This window comes from Phytophthora ramorum, assembly GCF_020800215.1.
Source record: "Phytophthora ramorum isolate Pr-102 chromosome Unknown Phyram_PR-102_s0004, whole genome shotgun sequence".
Lineage (NCBI taxonomy): Eukaryota > Oomycota > Peronosporomycetes > Peronosporales > Peronosporaceae > Phytophthora > Phytophthora ramorum.
This window is the reverse complement of record NW_027150650.1, coordinates 1,014,599-1,036,610: the sequence shown is the minus strand read 5'-3', so window position 1 is coordinate 1,036,610 and position 22,012 is coordinate 1,014,599. Positions and strand designations below refer to the sequence as shown.

The following is a 22,012-nucleotide window of genomic DNA, read 5'->3' as shown; positions in this document are numbered from 1 at the left end:
GTGGCAGCGGGGGCGACCGGTGTTCGAAGGCTGTGGAAGCGCGCGTGCGTGGCGCGTATGCGTGGTACATGTGTTAGTGTGTGTTGCGTGTGTGTTGTGTGTGTGTTTGTGTGTGTTTGTTTGAGTTGTGATGTTGTGAGGTTGTGATGCAGTGGAGGGCGGTGTGGTTCAGCCTTCCCATATAGTCTAGGCGGTTAGGATAGCTGGCTCTCACCCAGCAGACCCGGGTTCGAGTCCTGGTGTGGGAACAGCTTTTGCTCTTTTGCTCTTTTTGCCTTCTCTACCAGCCGCCGGCCTGAATTATTCGAGGCTTATTTTAATAAATCGAGTTCTATAAAATAGGCGATTTGATCTATATCAAGCGTTGCCATTGATTTCTGACGGAGTTAAAATATTGATAGCTCAAATCGATGTTTTTTTAAACGCAAAATCGATGTCGATCTATTTAATTTCATGTCCCCACACTTTTACACCTTGTTTTATGTTCTGGTCGAAGCCATGAAATAGAGCGACGTTTTAGCTGCAAAACATTCTTTGTTTGCGTAAGTTATAGATGGGTATTCCGTCAAAATGTCGGCGAATTTGCTTGTGATTTCCGGAATCGGTGTATTCCTCGCCGCTGCAGTCGCTGCACCTTACTATGGAACGGGCAGGAATCGAATCGTCCCGAGAAGTCGTAAGTGGGAACACGCTGCTGAGACCAGAAAGGGAAATCAAATTATGTCCCAATCCGGTTTTCATTTTATGCGGGTCCGGTGCTCTGAAAAGCCAGTGTAGCGGCTGGTTCCTTCAACAAGACGACAAGATAAATTCTGGGGGCGGTGAAAAGTATTCTCCGCGGTGTGGTGCACATGAACTCTAAATCTCGAATTTTGTAAAGTTGGAAACGAGTGGCATTCGTCGTTCGGCCCACTCGAGAGGAACCGGTTAAAGAGGCGCGGATCGCTGAAGCTCTTTGGACACCTGCGACCCGGCGTGATGGTACCCTTTGCTTAGGCGCGTGTATTTAAGCGGGCTTCATGCTAACTGTCTCTTATTTTCATTCGTAAACAGTCAGATCTCCCGTCATTTCCTGCCCGCCGCAAGAAGGACGTGCCATCGAGACTATTGGTGCAGTCGACTCTTCCGGACGCGGACCGACTGATAACTGAGCGTGCTGCTGCGGAGGAGAAGAAGCGCCGCGCGGAGAATATAGCGCGCCGCGAGGATATCGTCGCTCGTCGCCGACAGCGCGTGGCAGACATACGATCGGGGAAGAACATCCCCCTTTTCCCGCCCCATATCAAGCGGCTTTCGAGGCTTTGCATGCGGAGCGTATCGCGCTCGAGAAGAAGAAGGCTGTTGAAGGACAGTTGGAGTCACCGGGTCGTACCATGCGAACCCGAGCGTCGGACGCAAAACTGCAAAAGAATGAAGAAGCTGAGAATGCGCTTGGCGAGGTGATGCAGTTGGACGCCAAAGACAAAGAAGGCAAGCCGTCGGATAGTGGAGATTCCGACTACGAGGACGAAGGTGCCGGTGCCGTGCGACCAGCCAAAACCTTGGAGGTATCGTGCTGCGTGGAAATGCGGATGAGGACAGTGTTGCGAGTGAAGGTGTCGATGACAGTGACAAGGATGCAGAGACCGAGGCGGGAAGCAGCAGTGGCAAGGATGCAGAGGAGATGGAGGTTAACAGTAGCAATGAAGAATCTACGTCCGGTGTCTCACAGAAACGAAACCGGAAGGGACACCGGAAATCACTGCGGAAGGCAGCACGCACGGCGACAACACTTTCGCCTCGTGACGGAAGTGATGCTGAAGATGGTGCGTTTGTGGAAGGTTTCTCGTGTCGCTGGCCATCGTGGGAGGACTTCCACCGTGCGTTTGAAGAGTTCCAAGGGGCAACGTACCAGCAGTTTTCAAGTCGAACGAGCACCTCTGTCTCCACTCGCAACAATCAAATGCACAATGCCGTGGCGCGTGAACCTAAGACGACAGGTGAAGATGCAGTGGTTGTGGAGACCCGGAAGGGCACACAATACATTCCAGAGAGCTGGGTCAAGTACTGACGGACTCAAGCTGCTCGTGGATCTGGAAAACGAAAGCATCGCTTGGTACGGACAGCCGAGTGTACGGCCTACATCAACGCTCGGGTAGTGTCGGGACATTCGGGTTGGTTCATCACGATGAAGGCGTCTGGGTATCACAACCACCCTGGCACGAAACACCAGTGGTTCAACTACGCAGAGAATCGAACGATCACCGATGAAGGTCTTACGCGTGATGTCCACGAAATGCACAAGGCGGGCGCGCATGTGAAAGGAATTATTGCGTACCTACGCGAGCAGTCTGGTAAGTTTTGTGTATATCCGGTTTGGATTATGTGTTGATCCGGTGTACTAATATGTGAGTTGTGTATTCTGTGACGTATATTTAGGCAAGCTTGAGGCTCTACATGATGTCCACAACATGATTCAAAGATTTAAAAGGAACAACGGGCTGGACAAATGGATGCCGAGCGTGCTCTTGCTATTCTAGACGAGTTCAGTGCGGAAAGTACAGGGAATGTGGAGGATATAATGGTGGATGCTGAGTCGAAGGTCGCACGCGTTGTCACATTTCAAAATTCTCGCATGAAGCGCTTGTTTCGCGCTTTTCCGGAGGTAGTGCTGGTCGATGCAACGCACGATACCAATGGTAATCGGTACAAGCTCTTTAGTTTCGCTGTTCATGACGTGTTCGGAAAAGGTATGTGTATGTGTGCATGCAGCGAAATATCAAACATTTGTCTTACAAACCCATTAGGGCCAATACGTTTTTCATTGTTTGATAGAGAGTGAAGAAAACCCAAACTTGCGTATTGCAGTCAAATGCTTCCAGAAGCACAACCCGGCTTGGACGGACATTCGCGTGTTGGTCACGGATAAAGCTATGCATGAGAAGGCAGTGCTGCGAGAAGCTTTTCCTCAAGCTCGCCAGATTTTGTGCCAATGGCACGTCATTACGTGGTTGAAGAAACAAGCGACGCGTTTGGCAGCATCACACAAGATGGAGATGAAAGGTCTCATGAAGGCTCTCGTGTACTCAAGAAGCCGTGAAGAATACCAAGACGCATAAGATGCTGCTCGAAACGCTAGGTGGAGATGTCGAGTACCCGACATACAAGTTCTTCATTTGCAATTGGGACAACACACAAGAAGAATGGGGTTCCTACACAAGGGGCAACATTGCTCACCTGGTCAATAATACAAACAATCGGCTGGAGTGCAAGTGGGGCAAGATCAAGTAAGTGTTGGAGCCGCATTTTACTTTGGATGGAACCATTTTGCCATTGATTACGTTACAGCGACTTGCGGAAGATGAGTGCATTGCACAGTACCAGTCGTCCCCACTTGGGTGAAGGTCCAGAGCTTGCAGCGCTTGGAATGAAGCTCAGCGAGCACGCTGTCACCTTAGTGGTGGAACAACATGCGTTTGCAGTCGGACCCAAGGCTGACTACGGAATTGATCTCAGCGTACCTGGAAAAGCAACGCTTACTCGAGCAGGCACGGGGAGATTGCACGTGGCAGATACTTGGGTACGAATGCAGTGACTTTAAATTTTATGTGGAGTCCGGTGGCTTTCCGGGATGGGTTCGTGTCTTATTTCTAATATTTTCTCTGTTTGTATGTGGCTTATGCATTACAGGACGCTTCCTGTGATTTGCATCTTCATGCAAACATGTCTTCTGCCTTGCAGACACATCATGCATCTCCGCTTCAAGACCAGTTATGAAACTGTAGTCCCGCCGCTTCGCACATTTTCGACTCGGCGGATTGTGCACGCGCCGCAAACCAATATTGATGAAGGAGACGTAGGAGTGGGTGGCTTCTACAAGAGTAGCTGCGCAGCTATTCGCAAGGATATTGTGGTGGGATCAACGGACAAGTACATCAAGACCAAGGCGCTTGCGGAGAAGATCGTTGACAGGATGGCGTTGCAGTCAATTCCGACGTTTCGGGTCGCGCTAGAGTGGATGCAGGGATTTTACGACGTGCTGCAAGGTGGTGACGTACAAAGGGTTGTGATGGAGGCGACAACCAGCAATGTTTTGACAGTGCTATCGCAAGAATCGTCCATGAACTCGACGGGTCTCACGCTGATTTCCTACGTCAATCCGTCTCTGGCTACTTCGATCACGCCACCAGCACAAGTAGGTGATGGTACCTTGGAAGAGAAACGTGCTGCTCCAGTACAAGATGCGAGTGGTGAAGAGCATGACGTACCGGAAGATGAAGGTCTTGAGGCTAGTGATCCACCAGGTGACGTGGATGTTGAAGCAAAACTGTCTCCAACTTCAGCATCACGGGATACCGGATCGACACCGAACTCGCACAAGAATCACCCCAAGAAGGATCAAAAACTGCACCAATTTCATTCACGCCCCCTCCGCGTGTTAGAGGACTCTCGAAGCGTGAGAAGCGATGTCTTGCAGGGGGGAAGGAACTTCGTGAGGCGCGTGCACTGGCCGTAAAGATAAGGGATGACAAGAAAACACGAAAGGATCGCCTGGATGATTTCGCTGCTCTTCTAGACGGCGCTTACAGTCTGGATATCGCAAAAGCAATGGTTGATGCTTTACATCTGGATGATGTTGAAGTCCAAGGGAGTCTATCTGTGCGGTCATACAATGTCGGCCAACAAGTACTAAAGATCACTCGAATTCTTCAGCTGGACAAGATTCAAGAAGCAATCACGGCTATTAAAGCCACTGATGATTTGAACCTGCTCGCGAACTGGAGCGATTATGGGTCCACTACGTTCGACCAGCTAGAGGCAATGGCCAGTGTGCTGGAGGCGCGTAACAGATTTCAGCTTGTGCAGTTCACACTGGACTAAATTAACGGTGTTGAGTGGCAGATCAAGGACGTGGTCCCACCGTTTACCGACGCCTGCGACTATACAAAGGTTAGTGCTTCAACACATGGATACCAAGAGCACATATCATGGACTAAACAATGCTTACTGCTCCTATTTGTTTACTGTCAATGTAGCAAGCCTACAAGGAAGCAGTACAAGGGATGCGGTTGGGTCAAGTTTGTTTGGGGCCTGAATGGTCTCTTGGTTGCTCGTCGGTGGACGTTCGAGAAAATTTGTGGCTACACATCTCGTCTATTATATTTGCGACGCTAGCACTGAAGCAGATGTACCCGAACGTAGGTGTAATTACGTTTGACCCGCTTCAGCTGAAGGGGAATCTCGCAACTTTGAAGTCAAGTGTGCAGTGTGTCGTTGAGCCTTTGGTGGGCTTAAAGGACAAGGTGACCTACAAGGAAATCGACTGGTGCACTCAGAGAGACAGTAGCTCATGTGGCATCTGGTGCCTCGTTGTTCTGGAACTGCTACTTGCTGAGAGACCGTGGGCCGACTGTCTTTATGAGGTGCATTCCTATCTACGTATGCGCTATTTGTACAAGGCAATTGGTGTCCAGCAATGCGAAGTAGTTCACGAACGAGACTAGGAAGTAGTTGTAGTTAGTTCTTGAAAACTTCAACTAATGAAAGATCTTTTACGGTTTGATTTGTAGCAACTTGACATTGTGTGTTCGTTTGGTGTCAAACCGGAACGACACCGGATACGACCAGGGTGGAGCTTGGACTTCTCCTTCAAAAGCGGTAAGTCCAAAGGTTCATACTTTTAGAGAAGATGTCTGGGGCAGCCGTCATTTAATCTGAGGTCGTGTCGTGTAGGAACACGCAGAAAACCTCACTACCGAACGGTATGAGTCCCACCAACAACACACGCTTCCCTCGCAAAAGGTCAGCGAACGTTGGATCAACACCTGAAGACCAGGAACGATCCCTTACACCGGGTTGGTTGTAAGCGCCTCTGTATACCAAGGTTGAGTTCGGTCAACCTTAAAACCTGCACTACTAGCCACGAGCGAGGGCTAGAATGCAATATTGCGCTTTCGCGCGAACCCCCGCAGTCCCTCAGAAGTAAGGGTACCGGCAGTCACGCCGAATACGGGTTTGCCGAGGGTAACCTCGGCTGGTAGTGAAATACACTTGGGAACACTCGGGTTCCTCCAATATACAGGGACCGACACTCTCCGTCGTCCCTAACTCTCGGCCACTCTTATCTCTTGAACTGACCAGCAACAAACTCTCGGTTCAATGTACCTCAAGCTCGCTGACAGGCATCCCACGCAGCCGAGCGTATCCAGACCCTAAGACAAGCTAGCTAGACTTACCGAAGACGGACCTGACCCTTGGTGGCTTGTGGGGAAGACTGCTGATTTATTTCACTTTACCTACAGCTCTGAGAGCCTCTGTAGGGCATCATTTAGCTAGTCCTATATCTATATATAAATAGCAAGTGTAAACAGATCTCTGTGGGAAATCGTATGGCCGGCTCTACACAGCCGAGGGTACGACATCAGATGGGTACAAACGCGGCTTTTATCCTCGGCCGGGGTTTTATTAGACCCAGCCGAGACCTCGGTCACTATTGTTCCTAGGTCACTATAGCGCGGGAAATGAGACCAGCCAATCAAGACACCCTGTCGCCTTTCACTAAAAGGTGCAACATCCGTCGGACCTTGACAGTTCGGCTCCGAAACCCAACGCCACAGTCGTCATTTACTGTATATTTCCCCATCTCGAGAAAAAGCATCTGCTTGAAGTCAACTCAAAACCAGTGCATTTCTCTAATGTACAGTATCATGCCCATATATGTCCGCTTACATGTACGTAAATGATAGAAACACCTTCCGGTCTCAGTAACATCAGCCGTCGTAAGTGTCAGGAGCCGACGATAAGTTGCCACTCCGATTGACCAAAATCACTTGAATAAATACGTCTCGTGCTAACATGGCTGATGGAAGATCGCAGGACGCTGCAGCGGAAGTAAAGGCATCCGCGACGCGTGCATCTCTAGCGACACTCGAAAAAAGTACCAAGGGCATCAAAAAGTGGATAAGAGGCGTGTATGCGCTGACGCTGGATGACGGCGACACAACAAAGTTTTTTTTTTTACGAAGATGACGAGCTTAATCTGAACGAGTTCACCCCGTCAATGTTTGTGGAGTTTTTAGCCTACAAACGCAAAACGACTGAGGCAGTAACCCTAAGTGGATATCGCAGCGCGGTAAAGGATCTGTACCGCATGAAAGAACTAACCCTGCCCGTGGAAATTGGTGATGGCATGAAACAGTTTTTTCTGGATGTAAACGACTGGAGGCTGCGCAAAACCAGTCTAGTTCGCCAAAGTATTCGGGCAAGCAACCACTCACGTTTCTCTGTACAAAGAGCTGTGTCGTTCTAACCCTCGGGCGAAGCGATGGGGGATTTCCTCATATCTTTCTAACTATTCAGTGGAATCTCATGTGCAGATCGGTTTCTGTCCAAACACTTCACACGCAGCACTTTCGAGCAATAGATGACAGTGTAGGAGTGGTGTTTCATAAGACCAAGGCCTACCAAGAAGGCTCCGGGCCGGGTGGTCCTCGTCATTTGTATGCAAACCCGTTTTCTTGTGGTGATGTGACTGTGAAACCTGATATCCAAGTCCAGAAAACAAAAGTGAGAGGAGAGACGAAGTGCGGCGACGTGATCAAGTGCGGCGTGTACGCAGCATGTGGATGCGCTGCGCCGCAACCAGTGGAGGAGCTGGGCGAAGTGACGGGAGAGGACGACGCTGTGAGAACAGCGTCTGCATGGATGCGTATCTGGATATTGCGAAATGTAGCAGGTCCAAGTGCATGTGGTGAAGGCAATTGCGTCAGGCTGAGCGAGGACGCAATGGCAGGACAAGATTCAAGAGGCCCAAGGGGCCAAGAGCGGATAGGCAGTGAGGACTGCGTGCTGGTAGGTCTTGTAACCCTTCAGAATTCAATTTGCTTTCTCAACAACAAGTGGCCTTACCATAAAGTTAACTTTGGCCCTTCAAGGCCAACGACTTCGCCGGTGATTAAGTTTCAAGCACGGAACCAAATCGACGGGCAAGTCGCTGAACGAGGTGTCGGATCAAGATGCCGATTTTTCGTGTGGACGCTGACGGGGATGTGGAAATGTCCGTCCCGCAGTCTGTCTACAAGTTTGTGAGCGCCCCCGAGTTGACTGCCTGGGATCAGGAGTCGCTAGTGAATTGGAGGCGTGAGCGCTATGTTGAAAAGATACAACAGAAGTGCAGGACGTCGAATGAGCCGTTCGATGCTGCTGTGATGCGAGTTCGTGACACAGTGAAACCCTAACTCCTCAAGCACTTGGCTCGCTATGTGCTACGCAAGGCTGTGGAGGATATTACGGACGCCGATATCATGGAGAAGGTCCGCGAGCGGACGAGCACTTTGCAGAATGGTCACATCCCAGATGTGTGGTCGTTTTTCAAGGCCAACCTGCGGATGGATATGTCGGAGAAGAACATAGACGCTAGAGTGCTCAAGTATTTTGTGGACTTTGATCAATTGGTTGAAGACCATGGATTTGAGACCATGCTTGGCGTTGGTTCAGCGAGTGACAGTGGTTACCGCGACCGGATGAAGCAAAGGTGCAAGTTGCTCATTGCGGGTCTTGCACCAGCGATGTTGAAGGTAGAGATAGAGCGTCTCGTACAGCTGAGGCCAAGACTGATGACGTTGTCTTGCGTGACCTCATACTGGAACGCGCCACTGCCCAACAGCATTATCATCTGATGCAGCTGGAGGACAAACCTGATAAGCGCCTATCAGCGCCGGCCAGCAAGAAGAACAATGAGCCTAAGGCTAAACCAAAGTCTTCTGGTGAGCAAGCAGCTAAGCCAAGTGAGAAAAATGCAGGCACACGTGAGGGTTGTTGGATCTACAAGGGTGCTCATTTTGCACAACAGTGTCCGACAGCGACGGACGAGCAGAAGGCTGAGGCTCGGAAGCGTTTTGACGAGGCGCGTGCACGAAAAGTGAAAGCGGCACGTGTTGCCAAGTCACCTGGACGGCGTCGAGTGGTGCTCAACGAGGTCCTTGAGATCCCGTTTCGACCGGACAGTGGTGCCGACTGCTGTTTCCTACCTGAGGAATATTTACGTGAACTGCAAGCTGTAGATACCAACGTGCACCCTACCAAGCTGGATCGGCCTGTCACAGTGGAGCTGGCTGGTGGAACGGTTGACCACTGTCATTTTGAGTGCACAGTGGATCTGCTGCTTGGCACAAAGGCTGGTCCCGTTCATGTCCGTCGTGTGAAATGTTTGATACTGCCAGGAGCTGAAGAGAAATTTCTCTTAGGCGATGACTTGTTGAAGTCACTTGGTATTGACGTTGATGGCATGATGGAGCAACTAGCGGTATGTTCGGTGGAGCAGGACGATGGTGATGACCTGGATGATGAACCTGAAGTTGGTCAAGATGCAGATGGTTCAGTTGCAGGGAGTCTGGCGCTGTTGATACAGGTAGCAGCAGTGAACGGTTTTCCTGCTCATCTCATGCCGTCACTGCACACCACCGTGTTGGATTACGGTGATGTGTGGAGAGCGAGGCTTGGTGCAGATGGACCGGCTAGACTGAGACCTTACAGCGTAAAGCTGAAGCCAGACTCAACTCCGTTTCGATGCAAGCCGAGGCGCTACCCGCCGTTGCAGAGTGACTTTCTTCGCGGCCATGTCGCTGAGCTTCAGACATATGGCCTGCTACGTAGCAACAATGCAAGTCGCTGGACGTGTGCGGCAGTTCCCGTCCGCAAAGCTGGTCGCAAGGATGTGTTTCGGCTCACAACAGACTATCGTCCAGTGAACCGGATGACTGTGCCGATTGCTGCTGCAGTGCCGAATCTTTCGGTGGTAACTAGCTGAGTTCGGGGTGCCAAAGCGATGGCTAAGTTCGACATGTTCAAGGGCTTTTGGCAGCTGCCGTTAGCCGAGGACTCACAAGAGATTTTCAGTATAAAAACTGACGAAGGTGTTTACATCCCGACGAGGGTCCCTCAAGGAGCGGTCGACTCTGCGATGCGCTTCCAGTCGACTATGCAGGAAGATTTTGGTGACATGATGAATCACAACCTACTAGTCTACGTGGACGATGTTGTCCTGTATGCACCGGCGCCTGAAGAGTTTCTCATTGTACTGGAAATGTTCTTTCAGCGCTTACGTGAATGTAACCTGAAGTTGAACGTCTCGAAGAGTGCGCTTTTTGCTCCAGCTGTCACGTGGTGTGGCAAGATTATAGATGGAAATGGTGTGAAACATGATCCATCTCGAGTGGATGCGCTGCCGGCTCTACCGTTGCCAGCGAATGCCGGTGAGCTGCAGCACTTCCTGTGCGCTTTCAACTGGCTTCGAGAGTCAATTGTGGACTATGGTCGTGCGGTAGCCCCTCTTCAGCAGAAGTTTGATGAAGTCATGATTGGGCACAATCGTAAGAAACGTCACGCTGTGAGCGTTTCCGTGACTTGGACGCCGGCTGAGGAGCAGGCGTACAAGGACTTCCTAGACCGTATCGCGTCGTCTGCAAAGCTGTCGTTCCCAACTGACGACGCCATTGTCTGTTTGAGCACAGATGCAAGTGCTCAAGGCTGGGCTTTGATTGTCACTCAAGTACGTGATTGGGACACTGATGTGCCTCAGCATGAGCAGCGCCACGAGCTTATCATTTGCAAGGGAGGTTCCTTCAAGGGGTCCTAGTTGAACTGGTCCGTGATCGAAAAGGAATCGTACCCCATTGTGCTAGCATGTACGGAGCTGGAATACCTGCTTCAAAGAGCTCAGGGTTTTCGCATATTTTGCGATCACGCCAATCTCATACAAGTCTTTTGCCCCAGCAAGGAAGTGAAGTAGCATGTGCGTGGCAAGTTGCAGCGGTGGACGATGAAGTTGACGGGCTATAACTACGACATTGAGCATATCAATGGTGTCGACAACCACTGGGCGGACATGGTCTCGCGGTGGTTATGTCGTCCAGAGGATCCTGCCTTTGTTCGAGTTAAAGCGGTACAAACCCGCTCGAGAAAGACAATGGCAGTCTACTCCGTTCTCTGCAGGATGATGGTTTTGCTTGGCCGTCAGTGGATGAACTGCTGCGTGGGCAGCAACGGCACGTGGACAAACTGACCGATGCGCATGAAGAAGTGGATGGGTTGGTTTATCTAGACGGCAAGCTCTGGATCCCAAAGCAAAAACGTGAGCTGCTTACGCGGATTTTGATCGTTGCCCACTGTGGGATCCAAGCCTACCGGGGTGAGAAGGTGATGATTACTCACCTCCAGGACAAGTACGCAATTGACCGCTTGCACTATCACGTGAAGAACGTTGTGAGCAAATGCTTACTGTGCAAACACCTGAAGGGCGGCAAACTTATTCAGCGTCCGTGGAGCGAACTCAGGCCGGTGGCCAAACGCAATGAGGTCCTACATATGGACTACTTGTCGATGGATGACTCGTACGGCACTACCAAGTATGTTCTCGTTTTGAAGGACAAGCTCACTCACTATTGCGAGCTCGTCGCATGCGACTCTCCTACAAGTGCTGTGGCAGCTACAGCCATGCTCGATTGGTACAAACGGTTTGGCATGCTGCAGATTTGGATGTCAGACCAGGGAACGCATTTCAAAAATGAGCTCATGGCGGAGCTGAGCCAACGCCTAAAAGGCGTTCAGACATTTGTGCCAGTCTATACCCCCTGGGTTAACGGCACCGTCGAGCGTTTGAACCGCGACATCTTACATGTTGTCCGGGCGCTATTGTTGGAGATGCAGCTCGACACTAAGAACTGGGAGTATCTCTTACCGGTGGTGCAGGCGAATCTCAACCACACGCCCGTTCTCTCGCTCGGCGGTGTAGCGCCGGTGGAGCTGTTCACGGGGCTGTCATGCCCACCACCGCTGGATACTCTACTACTCCCAGGTGCAGACAAGCCTCTACAACATATTGATCTGGCCAATGTCCATAACGAGTTGGAGCAACTCAGAGCCAGCCTGGCCGAAATGCACGGTGAGGTGACGGATAAAAAGGAACGCCGGCAGATGTACCAGTTGAGTGAGAAGCAGGGTACGCTGTGCAATTTTGTGGTCGGCGACTACGTGTTGTGGTCGCGCGTGGACTCTCGACTTAGAGGTGGAAAACTACTCCTGCGCTGGGTAGGCCCCTTCCGTGTCACGGAAGCTCGCCCGTACTCTTTCATGGTGCAGCACCTTATCAATGGCAAGGAGTATGAAGTGCATGGCTCGAGGCTGAAATTCTTTGAAGATTCCTCCCTCAACGTGAGCGAGGAGATCGTCGAGCATGTGGCTAACCAAGGCATTGTGCTTGGGGTCGACGAGATTGTCGGCCACCGCATCAACCCGGACACGGCCAAGAAAGAGTTGCTCGTGTCATTGACTGGACTGGCAGCCGTTGAGAACTCGTGGGAGCCATTGGAGGTGATGCTACAGGACGTGCCGACCAAGGTCCGGCAGTATGCAGACGCCAGTGGTGATGCAGCCTTCCTCGGGTGGTGTACATAATGCCATGTGGTGATTGGCATCTCTGATACATGGTATCATCCTTGGAGGGCGGTGTGGTGATGTGACTGTGAAACCTGATATCCAAGTCCAGAGAACAAAAGTGAGAGGAGAAACGAAGTGCGGCGACGTGATCAAGTGCGGCGTGTACGCAGCATGTGAATGCACTGCGCCGCAACCAGACAAGTGGAGGAGCTGGGCGAAGTGACGGGAGAGGACGACGCTGATCAAGTGCGGCGTGTACGCAGCATGTGGATGCACTGCGCCGCAACCAGACAAGTGGAGGAGCTGGGCGAAGTGACGGGAGAGGACGACGCTGTGAGAACAGCGTCTGCATGGATGCGTATCTGGATATTGCGAAATGTAGCAGGTCCAAGTGCATGTGGTGAAGGCAATTGCGTCAGGCTGAGCGAGGACGCAATGGCAGGACAAGATTCAAGAGGCCCAAGGGGCCAAGAGCGGATAGGCAGTGAGGACTGCGTGCTGGTAGGTCTTGTAACCCTTCAGAATTCAATTTGCTTTCTCAACAACAAGTGGCCTTACCATATTTCGCCATCTACTTGCTGGGCAACAGCCTTGGGAATTTATTTAGCGTGCAGCCCGCGCGCGCAACCAGGGCCACTTTTCCCCGGATCGGATCCAAAAATCCGGTTTGGAAAGGCGCTGGGTAATCTTTTCAAAAATCATGGAGTCGCTAATACCTACGGCACGCACTCGGTGAGGAAAGGTGTGGTAGCTTTTGCTTACGGAGGAAGCACTGGTGGACCATCCATTGCAAGTGTCTATCTTTGGTGCGGATGGTCTATGGGTGGAGTACAAGACCGATACTTTCGTTATGATGCAGCAGGCAATCAATTTTTATAGTACGGGTTGTTGCTGGGCTTCCTGTAAATGACTCAATATTTGCTGCTCTACCCCCGCACTTTCGCGATAATTCCGACAGCACGGTATCGGCGTGCATTTCAACAATGTTTCGGGGGCTAGTCGGTGAATCAAGCTTAAGTGATATTTTGCGGCTATGCCTTGCGTCTCTGGTTTATCAATCCGAGTTTTTGGTCAGCAACTTGCCTTCTAAGCACCCCCTTCTTTCGACACTTATCTTCACCAATCCGCTCGTTCTCAATTATATACGATCAAAGCTGGAGGTTGGTGGGTCACCGTGGATGGAGCCGCCAGGCATACCACCATACATCGAGCTTTATAAGAAAATTGACAAGCAACAGCAGTCAATAGATGCTCTATCCGAAATGCTGGAGCAACGGATGGAAAAAGTGCTAGAGGAAAAAGATGTAGTCGCTGGTAACATTACGCGAGAGCTTTTACGCGAAGAAATCAAAGCGCTCTTGCCGGATGTGGGTCTTCAGGGCGCTCAATCATCAGAATTCAGAGCAACACCTTCAGGTTCACAGCCCATCTATTACTCATGGGGGTGGCAAGCTTCACAAGCTTCCAAAAGATTTTGAATTTCCTAGTATCGACCCTCTTGGTGCGTGCTTATTGTGGTGGTTTGGAGATGCCAGACGTGGCTATCCTCCGTACAAAGCTTTTTCTTCTGACGATCTAGACACACCAAAGAAGAAGGCAACACTGTCTGAGTGGTCTACCATGATGAGGCCCATCAGCAACGCAACCGAGGCGCAAACAAACGAGTCGCTACCTGAAATCCGCGGCGAAGCTCACGCTATTGAGCTGTTCAACATCGGATACGAGACACTGCAGTTAAAGCCGAGTAAACGTAAGCGCAGAACGAGCCAACTCAAACTTACCACAGCGCTGAGGTTAATCCGGCAAGACGAAGGCATATGCCGCACGCGCTCGATTCCATTTAAGGGGCGAAAGCGTCAAGGTTCCGCGAGAAATAGTATCGTTGGTTGTTCCTCCGAAGCCGTGGTAGTGATGACTCGGCCACTAACAACGGCAGTAGCAGCAGCCGCTGCAGCAGCACCGCCACCAACGACTGCAGTAGTAGCGACACGACCACCTTCGACGTCGGCGACACTGTCGCAGCTAACCGCGACACCAGCTGCACGAAGGCAAAAGCACGCACAGTTACTGTAGTGGGTCTACTTAGACCCACTACTTAAGCTTACACGTGTGCGCACGTGTATGAGGAAGCGTAGGTGTAATTAGCTTCAGTTCAGTATACTTGTATCCGCAAGTATACTTAAACCGAGACAAAGGAACTGAACGATAGCTTTGGTGCCAAATGAGAACTGTATTGATTGTAATTTGGGTTTCCTCCTAAAACCGATATTTTTAATGAGAGGTTCTGCCATTGGATAGCTGGCAGAACCCTTATCTATTGAATGACTCTCATTGGTAGAAAGATGTTGCTTTCTACCAGTCATATGCATTTGCTATGAATGTGGACCACCCTGTGGAGTGGTCAACCTGAATGTATCCATTAGTGCATGTTGCACTAAGGTAGGAGGTGAACCGACTGTGCAGCCCCGCTACAGTTACGACAGCACAGATTCACTACGCAATAAACGCGAGGTCTTGTCCGAAGACCACAGACTACCCGTAAGACGAACACTCTAGTGCTGCCAGCTCCTGCCAGTTTGAAGGGCACCCTTGAATCGTGACTTACGTTTCCCAAGTCAATTCACATGTCAATAGCATATTCGGTTGTTGCGTCTTACAATGTCTGTTCACTGAATGACCTGCTCAGCGAGGGTCTGAACCTGCCCGTACATCTTCGTCTTCTGCTTCCACTCCGTAGGGATGGCATCACTACCCTGTGCTGCCGCAGTGAGAGCCCCGATGACGATGGCGCGACTGCAGTTATCTCCACCCGCCAGCATGTTCGCACGCAGCGCCTCCACATAGCTTCCGGAAGTCAGCAGCACAAACACTGACCCCTGCAGCACACCAGGCAGCGAGCATGGCTTGCCAAAGTGCGCGACGGCAGCCGTAGCATCCGGGAAGGTCTTCTCGTTCACGGCGTCAACAACTTGCTGGACCGCTGCCCGCGTGTCAGCACTCACAGCTTCATTGCTCGTGAGTGCCGAGATGGCGTCCGCCACCGAGGCCCCCTGCACCACCTGCTGGAGCAGTAGTGCCGTGGCCACTGCGGCATCTTCAGCCTCTGCTCCGATCTCGTGCACCCGTGTGGCCTCGCGCGTCTTCTGCAGCAGCAGCGCCGTGTCGTCATAGTACCGGGCCACCAGAACAGGCGCCTTGATCCCGCCGTGCAGGTCCTTGCTGGGCGACGCTAGCTCCGGGTATTTGTTGCCAGCGTCGCCCTTGACCACCATCTCCTTGAAGACACTGTTGAGGCGACCCGAATAGGCCTTGGCGGCGCGGTAGGAGGCCGTCGCGAACTCCTTCGGCACGAACTCGCCGCGCTCCGCTACGTCCTGTAGCAGCGGAAAGATCTCGTCGCCGTACGGGGACAGCGCGCCGCTCTCGTACGAGTAGAAGGGGCAGGACGGCGGCTCGTAGAACTCGGGGCCCGCCGTGCTACGCGCCGCCGCGAGCTGCTTCATCTTGTCGCCGTCGTAGATCCAGTGCAGCCCCATCGTGGCGGCGTCGGCCACGAAACCGCCGGCCACGGCCGCCAGAGCGCGCTGTTTGGTCGTGAGAGACATGGGGGGATGGAGAGTGACTGCGGAGACGTTTGCGTCCGATAGGGAAGATTCGGGAGTGAGAAAACTCACGAGCAGGGTTCCAGCCACCAGCAGTGCCAAGCCCAAGCCCAGACGCCGATTCTTCATAATCGTCGGAATGATTCGTCCCATAATAAGGAGGTTAATTACGCAATCAAAAACTTGCGGTGGCCATGTCTGCTGCTCGGAAGCGCGCGATGAAGGCCAAGGGCGGCAACGGCGGCGTCGTGGGGTTCGCGCTCGTCGTGGCCGGCGGCTTCTTCTCCATCCCGTTCTTGGCGCACTACACCAAGGTGCGTGCGTCGCTTAGTCTCTGCTCCTTGTGTTTCTATGGTTGGTGACGCCCACCTCTCGCCACAGGGAGCGAACTTGACGTCCCAAGAGAGGCCGCTCAACTCGTCGCAGATCCGACGTGGGCCTTATGCGAACAGCGGCTCTCGCGACGCTGGCGTCGACCCGGACTGGGACCTGAAGACGGGGACGTACCATGGCCGACGCGGACCAAGCGTCAAGCACGCGGACGAGTAGCTACAGGGAAGATGCCACGCTATGCTACTAAGAGAGCACTTTCGGGTTGCTACACAAACGTGTTGGCGATCAAGTTTTGGTGCTTCTACAGTATATATTCAGGAGTGACGCAAGCAGCGCCGTCCAGTAACTGGTACGGCAGACTGAACTATCTAGCTGAGGTTGGCGTATTTGCTCTTCTTGCTCTTCTTGTTCTTCTTGCGGTCGCTTTCTCCGTCGGCCGAGCGCTTGCTGTGTTTGCTGTCTTTCTTTGAGTCCTTGGCCTCTTTCTTGGGCTTAGTCTCTTTCTTGCTCTTCACCTGAACAACAGCGCCACCGCCTTCGGTCTGAGCAAGTGCCGCATCCCAGTCCGCGTCGTCGCCTCGCACAGCGTACTTCATCAGGTTGAGGCTGTCCAGAAGCTGCTGCTGCTGCTTGGCCTTGGCTTCCTGAGCGCCTTCGCGCATCTCCTCATCAAGCGTCGTCTCCGTGGGGGCCATGGCCTGCGACTGCGCGGCCACCTCCGCAATCTTCTTGCTGTTCGTGGTCTCCTGCTCCAGCTGCTTCTCCATCAGCTGCTCGATCTGTCCAAGGAACTTCCGGACAGCCTTGTTAAACAGGGCCAGGAGTTGGTTGGACGGCACGTTCAACTCCTGCTGGATCACATCCACCGATTGGTGCTGCAGTCCGAGGCTCACCAGAATCGCACGCTGCAGATACGACAGCGACATCTGCGGAAGACGCTGCAGGAAGTACAAACGCGCAAGGGACGGCACCAGGTCCACAATCATGTGGTAGTCCACCATGTTCTTCGCGTACGACTTCAGGCGCTTGGCGTCGTAGGGCGTCAGCACCATTCCCAACTCCGCGGGGCTGATCTCGCCGGTAGCGCTGCGGTGCAGAGTAATTTGCTTCTCCTCGTTGTTCGTGGCGGGAGTCGAACCAGCAGCCTCGTCGCTCAGCAGGCCGAGTGCAAGCGCGCACGGGAACTTCGAGAAGTCGTAGCTGAGCAACGAAGTGAATCGGCGGCGCGAGTCGGCAACAAACTCATTTAGCCACCCATCAGCAGGAGCCGCAGGCAGGTCATCGCAACGCAAGGAGCGCAGCATGATAGCCGTGTGCTCGCCCGTGAGGTCATTGGCCGTCTGGCGAATGTACACTGAGCGGAACTTCGCACGAGACCAAAAGTTGTGCAGAGGCAGTGTCAGGCCGAAAGACGTGCCGAACCAGTGCAGACGCTCGCACGGACGCTCGTCCAGCGGCAGCAACAGCGGCGGGAGCGTCTTGCGCGGCTTAATCTTCTCCTTGCGAAGCTTCGCCTTCTTCTCCTCCTCATCGTCGTCACCCTCCTCCTCTGGCTTGTCCTCGTCTTCCTTCTCTTCAGACTCCGCGCCAGCGACATCGCTCGTGATATCACCCTGGTAGTACTTCGTCAGAAGTTCAACGGCACGAGAGCCGTATCCCATACCAGTCACATCCGGGTGAGTGGCAATACGAACCACACGCGCCCCCGAAAGAGCTGCGAACTCCGAGTCCTGGAACTGCTGCGCCACCGTCCAAGGAATAAGGTCACCCGACGCGCGCTGACCGCGAGCAAGCTGCGCCTTAACCGACGCCTTCGAAATCTCGCCTTCCAACGCCACCTGCACAACGCAGAGGACATCAGGGAGCTGACCAGCATTACCCTGCGACTCAGCGCCCGGGCCGAGCAGAGCGAAGATGTGGTGGGCCGGTGCATCAGAGAGAAGCTGCAGATCGTTCGGCTGGTTCTTGTAGTGCGACGACACATACAACGCCATAATACGCTGCAGGAAGCTCTCCGAAAGCTTGTGGTACGAAAACAGCGAATCGCGGTTCACGTAGTACAGCTCACAGTCACGCGGGTGAGGCGTACCAGCCACCAGGTGGTGGGACGCATTCGTCGCGTCAAGGCAAAGCAGAGCATTGAGCCAGCGCTCAACAGGGTCATTTGGCGCGTAACGAATAGGAGTCTCCAGTGTCACCTCGCGAAGCACACGCGCTGACGATGAACCACTTCCAGCTGCCGCGGCGTGAGCAGCATTGCTTGCTGCCTGCCAGCGCTCTTCGTGCAGCTTCTGTTCACCCTTGCGACGCTTCTGGTCACCGTGAATGCTCGCAACAGCACGAGCCGCAGCCTCACCAGCACTGCCCTGCTGCTCACGGAGCTTCTGAAGAAGCTTCAGCGATAGCGAGCGACCCGTACCTTCGTAACCGTTAATCGTAGACGACATGAACACCAGGTAGGGACCGAGCAGGTTCTTGACGACAGGAAGCGGGATAGCAGCAGCCTCATCAATAGCCACAAGCTCGGCCTGCGCGAGCTTCTCGTGGTGCGTAGGTTGGATGTACTGAATCGTCTGACGGTGCTCACGGAAGATGTTCACGCGAACCACGGCGTGGTTGAACTCGGGGTTGGTACTCTGCACGATCTCGTAGTCCAGATGCTCCTTGTATTTCAGCGCATCGAAACCCTTGAACACAAAGTCGAACACGGTCTTCAGGTTTTCAGGCGTCGGTGCCGTCACGAAGATGTTGCTGTATCCGTAGGCCACAGCACCTGCCAGGGACATACCAAGAGCCGCTGACTTACCACGACCACGCCCTGCAGTAAGTGCCACCGTAGAACGCAGCGTCTTCTCCGAAACAGCCTCCACGAAAGTGAGGATAGCCTTGGCCTGGTCCAGCGTGCGTGCCTGCTCCACAAGCGCTCCGACGGGCTGCGTCTCGCGCAGTGACGTCTTCAGCTCCTGCAGCTCCAGCTCGTCCTTGGTGAGCTCTGTCGCCGCGTCGCGCGGCGGCAGCGGTTCAATCTTGCGCGTGTGCTTGGAGATCGGCAGCACGTTGAGCTCGTCATCCAGCACGACGCAGCGCTCGCACGAGGCGAGAGACAGAATGAAGCGCTCGTTGAAGCGCGCGACGACGTCCTGATGCGACTCAGTGCGAAAGCGCGCGTGCACGTCCATGCTCATGGTGTAGAGCTGCTTGAGGCTGTCCATGGTGCGCAGCAGCAGCACGACGACGCCGCCGCCCTCGACGGTCTCGATGGTGCGCGCCATAATGTTGGGCGTCACGGCCTCGAAGTCCTGCAGCACGCACATGCCGTAGGTGCTGCCCAGCACCTTGTGCGTTTCCTTGTAGTAGCACCAGCGGATGTCGGTGGAGCCGATGAAGAGCTCGAACGGGTCGTCCTTGCTGGGGTCGTACAGTCCGCGCTGCTGCTGCTTCTTGATCTGGCGCATGCGTTTCTGGCGGTGCGTGGAGAAGCCCAGCTCCTTCTTGTAGCACCAGAGCACACGCGGACGCGCCTTGACGGCCGCCTTGGACAGGATGTAGTGCAGGTTCATGACCTGGTCCTTGCCATGGTCGCCCACGAGCACCACGAAGGAGCGGAAGTTCTCCTGGATGCAGTTCTCCAACAGGGTCCGCACGCGCGCGTCCACTTTCTTCTTCACCATGGCGACCTGTAGGCAGCGGAAGCGATAGTGACGCCTGCAATCGGATGGCTCGAATTGATTGGCGGTTGTTAATGTACTGATATAAAGGTTATATTGATTTAATTTGGTGTTGCACTATTATTATGACGGATTTGTTGAAGTTGAAGTGGTGTAGCCATGATGAGGGTCAATAGTGCGGTGGGGCAGCCAGACAACGATGCAGCAAGCCAGCGATTGAACAGTGCAATTGGGGCGGTAGTGGGGCAATGATCTTAGCGCTAATTTTGAAGTGGGTCCTTCTCTGACTGCTGAGATTCCTGGATGAGCCCGACGGCCAGCTCGTCTTCGGACGGGTCGTCGGCCTGGCACAAGTCCTCGAGGCCCAGACGGCCGCCCACGTCAAACTGGTGCAGCAGGAAGCGCTTGCGCTCCGAGTCGTGGCTTCGACGGTCTGATACGTCGCCCTCGTCCAGGATCTCGGCCTGCAAAATCTCCTCCAGCACGTCCTCCAGCGTGACGATGCCCAGCAAAGTGTGCATATCTCCACTCTACATTGCCAAAGCACAAGCACGAGATTAGTGAGCGACGAAGGTTGCAGCTGCTTTCACAGTGAGTGCAATCGCCACGCGGTCTTACCGCATCAACTGTCTGCGGCTGCTTTACCAGGACCAAGTGCGCGCTTTCGGATTTGAAAGTGTGCAGCAGCGCGCTAAGTCTGCAATCGGGATCTACGGAGCGCGTGGTGCGGCCGAAAATCTGGAAAAAGCTTGACAAGAGTGTGTTTTCCTATAAAAATAGGGACCGCATTAGCCGTTGACCAGGGGACAGGCTTTGAGCTGGCACGCACCTTCGGGTCCACGAATATGAGGTCTTTGACGTGGATAGTCCCGATGATATCGTTCACGGAAGCACCATGAACGAGTACGCGCGAGAACCCGCTCGCAAGGATGCTGTGGATGAGCACCCGGTCCAGCACGGCAGATATGGGCGCCATGAAAACCTGGTCAGCGGGAGTCATGATGCTCCGCACTGTCTTGCTCCCGAAAGTCATAGCACCACGAATGATGCTGCTTTCGTCCTTGTCGAATATCTGTTCCTTCTCGTGGATTTCGATGATCTCGGCCAGCTGAGCGAGGAGTAACATTACAATAAGTTAGCATGAGCGTGAGAATCTTGGTTTGAAATCAAGCGCGTACCTGTCTCCTCGTGAAAACAGTGCCGATATCTTCACCCAACGTCGCGTCCAACGCCATACTCACAGGTTTCGCAAAAATGTAGAAGAGAACGATCAAGACACGCACGAAAGGGACGACCTTGCCACCAATCACTTCATGTAGAACGACAGAGCCCATCGCAACGTGAGTTTGCGAGTAAAAAGGATTAAGCCCGAAGCCTCTCTACCTACCGAGCGCGTATCTGGAGCAGAGGGCTTGAGGAACGATCTCTCCAAAGATCAGGATGAGCACCGTCGACGCAATAAAGCCAAGCAACCCTGCAGTACGCCAATATTAAGATCAGACTCGAGCAATGCTTGCATCTGCAGAGTAATAGGCAGTTCGTACCGCTGGTGAGATCAGCCGTGATAATGGACGTAAGCACGTTCACGGCCACATTCCCCAGCAGCAGCGTCGTGAGCAGCAGGTTGCCGTTGCGACGCAGCGGGATGACTTTCTTGGCGGCGTCGCTGTTCATCCGCTCCTTGTCCGTGGCGTGCGCGTCCTCCCCGGCTGCCACGACGATCTCCAGGCCGATGAGATCCAGCGACATGAGGCCGAGCCCAAGTCCAGCGAACATGGCCGAGAGCGCCAGCAGCAGCACCAGAGCGCCTGCCTGCAGTGCGATGTCCCCACTGCTGAGCTCCGCGTCCGTCTTGCTGCCGCCCATCGCGCCCCCATTAGCTGCCACGGACTCGAGCGCGAGCGCAGCCAGAGCTGCCAGCCACTTACTCGCTCTCATTCTGTTCTTGACTGACAGACGCTCTTCGACCAACAAGGACAAGCTATAAATACATCA

At 53.3% G+C, this 22,012-nt stretch overlaps 6 protein-coding genes across 6 annotated transcripts; 3 read left to right on the top strand and 3 right to left on the bottom strand.

The window, feature by feature from the left end:
- Positions 1-1,373: 1,373 nt before the first annotated feature.
- On the top strand, positions 1,374-3,098 carry KRP23_4967 (uncharacterized protein; the record flags this gene model as incomplete). The annotated part of the gene is made up of 3 exons (XM_067889985.1): positions 1,374-1,512; positions 1,596-1,859; positions 2,815-3,098. The coding sequence occupies 3 exons, from the start codon at positions 1,374-1,376 to the stop codon at positions 3,096-3,098; spliced, it is 687 nt and encodes a 228-aa protein (XP_067746570.1).
- A 629-nt stretch (positions 3,099-3,727) lies between these two features.
- KRP23_4966 (uncharacterized protein) lies at positions 3,728-4,495 on the top strand (the record flags this gene model as incomplete). Its single annotated transcript, XM_067889984.1, has 1 exon — positions 3,728-4,495. The coding sequence occupies one exon, from the start codon at positions 3,728-3,730 to the stop codon at positions 4,493-4,495; it is 768 nt and encodes a 255-aa protein (XP_067746569.1).
- A 10,585-nt stretch (positions 4,496-15,080) lies between these two features.
- KRP23_4965 (Crystallin J1A) lies at positions 15,081-16,019 on the bottom strand (the record flags this gene model as incomplete). The annotated part of the gene is made up of 1 exon (XM_067889983.1): positions 15,081-16,019. The coding sequence occupies one exon, from the start codon at positions 16,017-16,019 to the stop codon at positions 15,081-15,083; it is 939 nt and encodes a 312-aa protein (XP_067746568.1).
- Positions 16,020-16,210: 191 nt separating this feature from the next.
- On the top strand, positions 16,211-16,565 carry KRP23_4964 (uncharacterized protein; the record flags this gene model as incomplete). Its single annotated transcript, XM_067889982.1, has 2 exons — positions 16,211-16,330; positions 16,398-16,565. 2 exons carry the CDS (start codon positions 16,211-16,213, stop codon positions 16,563-16,565), a joined length of 288 nt encoding a protein of 95 aa, XP_067746567.1.
- A 152-nt stretch (positions 16,566-16,717) lies between these two features.
- On the bottom strand, positions 16,718-20,020 carry KRP23_4963 (RNA cytidine acetyltransferase; the record flags this gene model as incomplete). Its single annotated transcript, XM_067889981.1, has 1 exon — positions 16,718-20,020. The coding sequence occupies one exon, from the start codon at positions 20,018-20,020 to the stop codon at positions 16,718-16,720; it is 3,303 nt and encodes a 1,100-aa protein (XP_067746566.1).
- Positions 20,021-20,277: 257 nt separating this feature from the next.
- Positions 20,278-21,955, bottom strand: KRP23_4962 (Metal transporter CNNM4; the record flags this gene model as incomplete). Its single annotated transcript, XM_067889980.1, has 6 exons — positions 20,278-20,547; positions 20,636-20,785; positions 20,847-21,125; positions 21,196-21,326; positions 21,405-21,491; positions 21,562-21,955. The coding sequence occupies 6 exons, from the start codon at positions 21,953-21,955 to the stop codon at positions 20,278-20,280; spliced, it is 1,311 nt and encodes a 436-aa protein (XP_067746565.1).
- Positions 21,956-22,012: the final 57 nt, after the last annotated feature.